Source organism: Artemia sp. Qi Xiang Cuo, chromosome 17 (assembly GCF_049724085.1).
Source record: "Artemia sp. Qi Xiang Cuo chromosome 17, ASM4972408v1, whole genome shotgun sequence".
NCBI classification, from domain to species: domain Eukaryota; kingdom Metazoa; phylum Arthropoda; class Branchiopoda; order Anostraca; family Artemiidae; genus Artemia; species Artemia sp. Qi Xiang Cuo.
In genome coordinates, this window is record NC_142810.1 from 2,269,585 (window position 1) to 2,278,941 (window position 9,357).

General features: G+C 33.8%; 1 protein-coding gene and 1 pseudogene across 2 annotated transcripts in view; both read left to right on the top strand.

Moving 5' to 3' along the window:
* LOC148941785 (uncharacterized) overlaps positions 1 to 1,316 on the top strand; it is a 24,596-nt gene extending 23,280 nt beyond the window's left edge. The window contains exon 5 of the mRNA XM_089103392.1: positions 787 to 1,316. Within this exon, the coding sequence (XP_088959518.1) occupies positions 787 to 884 (98 nt within the window). The 3' untranslated portion in view covers positions 885 to 1,316. The remainder of the gene's footprint in view (positions 1 to 786) is intronic.
* Positions 799 to 7,204, top strand: LOC148941786 (uncharacterized; annotated as a pseudogene). Its single transcript, XR_016143181.1, has 2 exons — positions 799 to 936; positions 3,950 to 7,204. The product of XR_016143181.1 is annotated as an uncharacterized LOC148941786 (transcript).
* Positions 7,205 to 9,357: the final 2,153 nt, after the last annotated feature.

The window sequence follows — 9,357 nt, forward strand, 5'->3', positions numbered from 1 at the left end:
ATCCAAAGGACAAATACTTGTCTTTCTTAGTTTTTTAATTCTTCTTTACATCTCAGACGGGGAAACAGTGGGTAAAGTAGTTGAAAGGGCTCCTGTAGGTAATTGGTCTGATAATGCTGGAAGGCTCTGGACAATAGAAGCACGGAATTTATTTAGATTATTGGCAGTAATATTAGGGGACTCGGGTAGATTGAAGTTAAGCTGTTCAAGCTTCCTGCCACACAGCTTTTTAACCTCAGAATACCAATTTTTTTGTTTATTAGTGAACAATTCTTTGGCTCTACAGGGGCATGTACTACTACAACTGATACCCTGAACTTTATATTTATAAAATGAGCGATTGGTATTCTATTATTAATATCTTCCCAGCCTAAATAAGACTTAGCAGCTTCCTTATTCTTCATGAGCTCTACTCCCTGTCTATGTACCCCATCTTTCCAGCCTGAGTAGATAAATTCTATATCACCTAATTTCATGTTTCCTACCCCTGTGATATGAGTTTCTGAAACTCCTAATAAGTCCAATTCGAATGGTCTGAATTTCTCTGTCAAAATGTCGATATGATAGTTATTTTCTAACGTCGTATTATTCCAAGTTTCAATTTTCACATTTTTACTAACTACTGGATAATAAATTTGTGAAATCAGTGTCGTAACAATTGTAACAAGTGTCGTAACAGTGTCAGTATACACGTATGCTCTGTCGCTTTCTTTCTTTCTGGGTGAATTATTCAGACAATGTTATTGTTGACTGATTTTCTATTTGTTAATTCTTTTTATTTTGTAGAAGCTGAAACTACTTCATTAATTGATACCGAAACTTGGAGAGAAACTTTTAATTATATTCTGTCATCAGACCATCAAAATCAACCTTTGGGTATTTAATTGAATATAGCATCTGAGTCAGACTCACAGGAACTGGATAGAAATGACGAAGGTATATTTGGAATTATCAATGGTACTTTAAAATTCAGGCTGATTAAAGATAATTTCTGAAAGTTTTTTCCTACCTAACAAACGTTCTTCACATTTTTAGTATTCAAATAGTATTGCCAAAAGTATTTTTTTCATTCAAGTTGGTCATTAATTAGTATTCCCAAAAGTGTATATTAAGGCTTAGTTTACACTTCGGCTCATAGGGAAGGGCATCAACGGAATTTAAACGCACAGTACTGAAACAGTGCAAGACTAAAAGTGGGTCTTGAGCCTCTCAACATTAATCTAATAACTTTCTTTTTCAGTTACTAGAGAGTTACACTAGCAAAGCGGAGATGGAGTTTGTTTTTTACTTTGGTGATTTTTTTGAATTTTTTTCTGTCTAACTCCAATTTTTTCCCAAACATTATTCAGCTTAAGAGGAAAAATTCTAATACGAAAAAATATTAAACGAAAATAAAACTAAATTTGAAAGTACATTAATTATTACACTAAACTTAATTACTAGCTTCTCTGGCACTTGTTTTTTTTTCTAGCAGGGATTTTTTTTCAGGACTTTTTAAAATGTGAGAAAGCTCCCTCTTGTGCGGTATTATCAGTTTATCAATAATAATTATATATTATAATTGTCATAATTACATTATATTGTAGTTATAGTAATATATTATAATTAAAATAATAATTATCAGTACTAATTTTTAAGTGCTATTGGTGTTCAACTAAACCATCTTTACCGAAAGACTATTTATCTCTGAGATTCAGCTGTCTCGTGAAGATGATTTATATAACACTGATTCAAAAATAGTATTTTTTTTTTCAAGTTTAATTGAACTAAAAATTTTTATTATACAAGCCTTTTTTTTGAATTTTGGGAAATAATACCTCGAAATGCCTTAAGTATAATGTCAAGTCGAAATAAAAAACATCTCTTTAATTGTATACATCTTTTACAGATCGGTAGCTTGAAATGATAGATAATTGTTTTTTTTTTTAACGGAGCCTAAAACCCCTCTTATATCTGGCGGCGTCAGGTTGAAGTAAGAATTGTACTTATTCTTTTTCAATAGATAGCTGTGATTTGTCGCTTTATCTTACCAACACGGGGGATGGGGTCACGGGAGGGGGGGGGGGTCACAAAAGGGTTATTAAAGCTGACGGTCACAATGAAACAATTTTAGAATTCTTTACTCAGTTTTTGGAGCTGATGTGTCTTTTAGAAATAGTGATATCCAAGGTTGTCACTAAATTTAATTGTCGCTTAAGTATATTCTAATTCTATTTCTGAACAGGAATAGTTGAAGCCATTTTTGTTTGGAGTAATTGAAGACTCTTTTAGTGACAACTATTGGATGAAAATGTAGACTGGTTTAAGTGACTACAAAGACGACAAAAAAGGCAAAATTGAAATGACAGATAAAAGAGAAAATAAATTAAAGAAGGATAAAATTCAAATGTGGTTCATGCTATTGCTCCCATATGGAGCTCATCTGAGGCTAAAAGCTCTTATGGCAGTTATTGTGCTCTCTTTTGTCGACTTGATCCGAAGTGAACGCAGATTTTTAGGAAAGGATGGGGGGGGGGGGCGTAAGCCAAATCACTGATCGTTCGTTTTAAGAGCTATTTCAGAACAATGGTAATAACTCTTTCAAACTTGTAATTTTTAAATAAAACTGTCATACAAACTCGTACAGAAAAATTTTAAGTAAACGAGAACTTCGTATGAGGGTGTAAAGAGGGAGGCTTTGAATAGATTGAGATTAAGGAAGAGCCTGCTTAGCTGTGTTGGCCTCAGAGGGCTTGGTGATGCGGTAAGTTGTTAGTAGTAGTAGTAGTACTCTAGTAGACTCAGAAAATTATATATGTATCACATTTGTAAGTCTTTCTTATAACTGACTCCCCCCACCCCATTCCCTATTAATGTTTAGGTATACCTATGGAGTATACATTTGGTCGTTCAATTAATATTAGCTTTTTACTTAAATCATTCAAAACTATTCTTGAATGATATGTATAAAGATAGACGTTTAGAATGGAGAAAGCTTAACAATAAAATAATTTATTGAAACCTTTCTATATAAGTTGCATTTGTAAGTCTTTCTTTTCACTTCCCCTCCCCCGTCTCGCCCCCGTATGCGTTTTTATACTACACAGCAAGTTGTTCCATTATCTTTACACGAGTGCTGGTATTTCGTGACCAATCTTAGAGACATATTTTTCCCCAGCCAATGACAGCCTAACTCATGTACCTTACCAGTTGCGGATCAATATTATCTCCTGACTCTTTTTCCTCAATTGTTGAAGTTGCAAACATGTTTTCTAACAGGCAGTCAATCATACTTTATTTGCCTACTCTATTTCGTTTGGATACAAGGGTTTTAATTTTCTAGGGGGGACATAAAGAATGTTTCGATAGAACCCTCCAGTATGCTGACTAATGCAGACACAAGCTAAATTTCCAATGTAAATAGTTACATTTTTCAAGATTTCGGCACGTGGTGCTGACACCTTTGAACCCTTCCCCCTTAGCTGCTCCCCTGACTAGTTATCATGGTTGCAATCGATTGAATCGTGGAGCTTTCACCCATACAAGTGAACATTCATTAAACAGAAATGTATGATTTGTTGTATTCTTTTTGATTGTTTTGGTAGAAGTTGTGTGTTTTTGAACTCACCATACATTTTGAACATTGCTGCATCAGGTGTGTATTGACAAAAAATTTACTTTGACTTCATTTAACTCACCTCTGCTGCTATCTCCAACACAGTCGCTGGTGGCTCTGTCCCCATTGCTGGATAAACAAAAACTACACGAGGAAATCTGGTGCCATCTTCTGGATCCTATATTTATTTCACGATATCTGATAATGACACTGACCCCTATATTGATCTGATAATATCGGCTGCCCGATATATTGGTCGAACTTCAAGTGTTAAAATACCAATTTTTTTGTTATTTTTATTTTATTAATTTTAGTAAAAAAAAAATTAAGTCAATATTTTGTCTTTTACTACAGGGATGATGCATTCTACTGTGTGCAGGTCTGATGATGTGAGTCTTCCAATACTCTTAGGCCCTAAACCGATCGTTATTGTGAAAAAACTGACAGAGAAGTCTATTGAAGAATTAACAGTTGGAATCTGGCGTTGCGGCTCCTGTGGAAAAGCCGAGAAATCCCTTTTGATTCTAGATCTTCACATTGACACTGGCTGTGAAGAGCTTTCACCAATAGAGTGTGATATCTGCCCTGCAGTATGTCGTAATTATAGTAATTTTGTTGTTCATTTCATGGAACACCAAATGGGAGTGACAAGGAAATGTGCCATTTGTTTAAAAGAATCTATTGGTGATATGAGACAACATCTAGTGCTACAAGGTCACATCTCTCCAAACATGTCGGAACTAGACCTGCAGGTGAATGAATCACTAGTCGTTTCACAAAATCCTTCCACTAGTGGCTACTCAAATTCATCTAAATCCGAATCTGATGAAAAAGGTTTAGACGATCAAAACTTGGATTGTCTGTTGGACAGTAAACAGCACAGAAAATTAGAAAGACCTAAAAGTGTACGAACAGAAAAGAAAGAATATAAGTGTAGTCTATGTAAGAAATGCTTTTCTAAATCAAGCAAATTGAATATCCATCAAAGACTTCATTCAGGTGAGAGGCCATTTGAATGTGAAATTTGTAAGAAATGCTTTTCTAGTTCAAGCCATTTGAAGCAGCATCAAAATGTGCATACTGGTGAAAGATTATTTAAGTGTGAAATATGTAAGAAATGCTTTTCTAGATCAAGCCAGTTTGAAGGAGCATCAAAATGTGCATACTGGTGAAAGATTATTTAAGTGTGAAATATGTAAGAAATGCTTTTCTAGAGCAAGCCATTTGAAGGCGCATCAAATAATACATACAGGTGACAGTCCATTTAAATGTGAGATATGTAAGAAATGCTTTTCTTCGTCAAGCTATTTGAATATCCATCAAAGAGTGCATAAAGGTGAAAGCCCATTTAAATGCGAGATATGTAAGAACTGCTTTCCTTCACCAAGCCTTGTGAAAAAGCATCAAACAGTGCATACAGGTGAGAGGCCATTTGAATGTGAGATATGTAAGAAATGCTTTTCTTGATCAAGCAAATTGAATAGGCATCAAAGACTACATTCAGGTGAGAAACCATTCAAATGTAATTTATGCAAGAGAACATTTTCAGAGAAATCGACCTTGAAATATCACCTAACAACCCATTCTAAGAAGAAGTCTGATAGTTAATAGTTGACAATAAAAAATTTGGATGGAACACTGGAATTGTTGTTTACAACACTTGAGTCTTGTTACATCATTGAATTTCACTTTATCTATACTACTGGGGGAGAAGGAGGTAAAAGCAAAAGTCGGATATTAGACAGTTCAGTTTAAGGTTCGTGGTGAATTTTTGTCATCTCATTCACAAGGAAGTCAGGTTAAGCTGAGTTGAACTGAGTCCTTACAAGCAGTAAAGGAAGAACAAAGAGTAATTTTGAAATCTCTTTTTTGAATATTCTCTAAGATATATTCTAAGATATATAATCTTAGATGTCGGATCTTTGGTGAGACTAATTACTATATTACTAAATTTTTTAAGTTTAAAAAATGATTTTCGCTCAAAGCTAGTACATTTAATTATTTCAGATGCCAGGTTACTTAAGGTAACGTTTTAGTGAATCCAAGGTCACTTTTTTAGGCAAAAAAAATGCTATGAAAATAGCGCTGCTCAAAAATAATTTTAAAAAATATCGAGAAATACTCTGTCATATTGGGAGCCGTTTGCTTAAAGGTAAATTCGTTTCTTTAGAGGATTGAGAGGGCTCTAACCGTCCTCCTCACATATCGAGTGTTGGAAATATATGTTGTAAATAATACATAAAATGTTGTATTTTGATATATTTATTTGTTTATTTGAATATTCCGGCATAACCTGCCTATTCGAGAAATTTAATGTGACTGTAAAGAGTTATTTTTTATCTTGACATATCCAAGTAAAATCAGCAAGCCTCCCCTCTTGAGAAATATTAAAATTCAAGATTTATATTTTTGTCTTCTCATACACTTCATAAATTGTCATAAGCGAAATAGAGCTTTATGACCCTTCTTTAGACTGATAAGCCCTACCCCCCCCCCCTGATCTTTTACATATATGTAAAAAAAAACATAACCTTTCCGCTTTTAAAGGCAATTGATTTTGAGTAATTTTGTTTGCATTTCTGTCAAATAAATACATATTTTGTTCCTCTAATTTGTTTCAGCCAAATTATTCAGGTTTTATTCTCGGTTAGGTTTGAAGTCTTGTGTATTAAACTACTGGTTCAATGTGGCTTGATACCTCCCCCTCCTTCTAAAAGTCTCGTGATGAACTAAAAAAATATTCTGAATATTGCAATAAAATCTGTTAATTTGACAAATACAACTGTTAATTGTGAAATTTTGCCAAGAAAAATGATGAAAAATCACCGACTTGTTGATTTATACTACGAAGTTTCTCAGTATTCATTAATTGCAAGATTCTTTATTTATTCAAAGGTAGTGTTAAAAATTCTTTCACTTTGTTATTGGTGTAATTGAGAATCAAGGTCCACCATAGAAATCAATTAACCTTTAAGCCTAGAAAAGTCAATTTATAGAGAAAAAAAAACCTAAGGATTCTCACTTTAAAGGTTATTGATTTTTAGTCATATTGTTTGTTTGCCTGTCAAATAAGTACATTGATTACATCTTCTGTTCCTCCAATATGTTTCAGCAATTATTACCTCGCGCACTGGTAGATAATATATTTACCAAAGCTTTTCGTTTTGTGATAAACAAGGCAAGATTACCATACCACAAAATTCTGGAAAAGCGGTCTATATGACGATCAACGTTTTTTTCTTAAATATAAAGTAATTAAAGTTTATTTTGTAGTAGCTTGAGCTTAAACTTATAACCAAGATCCAAGGAAATTCTTTGGACTTAATTCTGCATATTACAAATTTTGTTCGTCTATTAGAAAGATGAAATCAATTAATCTTGATTAATAATATCCCTAAGTAGAGTCTTTGGTGAGTATACACTCAAACTCATGTATGCTATCTTTACAAGTGAGCAATAATTGTATATGTATGTATGTATCTATTTTTTCTCAAAAACAACTCTATATTTTTCCGGGAAAATTGGTATCTAGGGATATTCTCGCATAGAAAAACGATCTTGATAGGTCAGAAGTCTGAGAAAATTCGTCAAGAGCCTCAATTTTGGTTTCTGCAAATGACTCCATGTACTATGTTAGGACATCATATAAAATGTTAATAATAGCTGTACCATAGAACTTTGGATGGGTGGGTTCATGGATTATGAGTCAAATAAATGGATTGAAAAGCTGAATAATCTTTGGGCTTCTTAAGCGTTGAAGCCGTTCTGCCTCGATCAGGTTACAACGTTGACTCAGTTAATGTAATTTCAGATCGTTTTCGGTTTCATTTGTATATTGATGGTAATTTGTCATAGTTTTATGCTTGAAAACTTATTTAACTTTATTTCTGCATTAATTCGTCACTTAAAACATTCAAATGCAATTGTGACAATGATTAATTTAAGAACTAATTATTGTTCTTGCGTTCAATCCTCAAACGATTACACTTGTCTGGTTTGGCATCGATGTCCACCAAGGATCAGACCTCTACAATAAACAATATTAAAAAAAAAAAAAAAATTATATTTGCTTCTTCCTTCACAACTCATAGACATTATATAAAACTTTATGCGAGATAGTTGTCGAAAGCTTTGGCCACTTTATCATTTTTTACGTTTGCTCAATTACCGCATTAATTAATTTACTCCACTTGCCCTAAGGCTAATTTACTCCAAAGTTAGAATGCTTTACTTATGACATCATATAAGAAAATTTTATATGATGTCATGCATAACATAAATAAGATTGTTGAGTTTCCAATGAATCAGTTATTTATATAATATTATGCCTGTTGGAAGACCCAAAAAAACGAAAATTTGCAGTTGCAGTTACTATGGAACCAACACCTGAACTATCAAACGTGATAAAATGTTAAAATCGACAATCTGGACCATCAATTGCGACAACACCAATACAGGCAGCTAAAACAAAGGCTATTGCTAAATTGGCCGGATCAATCAAAAGCCCAAAAATTGTCATAAAGGAAAATAAAGAGTAAAGACATGGGTTGCTAGAAGATATGCGAAAACGACAATTAGAGCGGGTCCAAAATGAAGAGCAGAGACAGACGGTTAGAAGACCTTCGACACCGAGCATGTGAGCGAGTCAAAAATAAAAATGAAGAACAAAGACGCGGGATTAGAACAAAAGTAATGGCAGGTCAATAATGAAAAATGAAGAGTGAAGACACACGCGGTTAGAAGACTTGTGGCCCCGAGCTTGTGAGCGTGTCAAAAATAAAATGAAGAGTAAATACATGCGTGGTTAAAAGAACAGTGGCGGCGTGTCAATAATGAAGAGCAAAGATATGCGCGATTAGGACATGTGACACCGAGCATATGAGCGAGTCAATGAAAATCAACCTAGACCGCGAGAATCAAAACGTGCCAATATTGAACATGGATAAGGTCATCAATGCCTACCATACCTTTGGGGAAAAACAAAGGTTTGGCGATATGTATTTCATGAGGACGAAAGACAAGCCGAGGTAAAACGAACCATACAAATTGAAAATGATAGCGATGATGATTGGGTTTTGGGTTTTGACATGGATAAGGTCAATGCCCACCATACCTTTGAAAATCAAAAACATGGACTAGATGATTCGTCGGAAGAGAAAGAAGTTTTAGTCCCACCACCTGAACAATTGAAATAAACAAAGGTTCGGCTATATGTCTTTCATAATGACAAACGACAAGGTACGGCAAAAGTTAAGGTCCAAAAAAAAAAATTGTAATTTTACAAAGGCACTTTTTCTAATTTAAGGTCCATTTGAACATCATGCCATCAAGAAAAGGCTCAAATTGTCTGCGTTTAGAAGACAAGCAACAGTGAGAATCCACATATAGAAACTTGGGGAAAACACTTAAATGAAAAATTACATTTGATTATTTCTGTTTTTTTTTTTATATATATATATTTTTTTTTTTTAGTCAACAAAATTTCCAGATGCCTCGCTATTCCTCTGTAATTTTTAAGCGTCATATACCTAGAAAGGATTGTTTTCTGACTTCAAACTGTCCAAATACTTTACCCCTTCCCCTTATGTGCAAATATATAGCCCAAATTATATATTTCCAATATTTTTTTCCACTTGTCTTTGTCTTGTCTCGCGATAAGTTGAAAAAAACTAACCAAGAAACAGGTTTGTGCTCAAGTTTTACGCAGCGTCAACTTGAGTGAGTTGTCCATAATAAACAAGTACCAAAACTTCTTCCCTCTA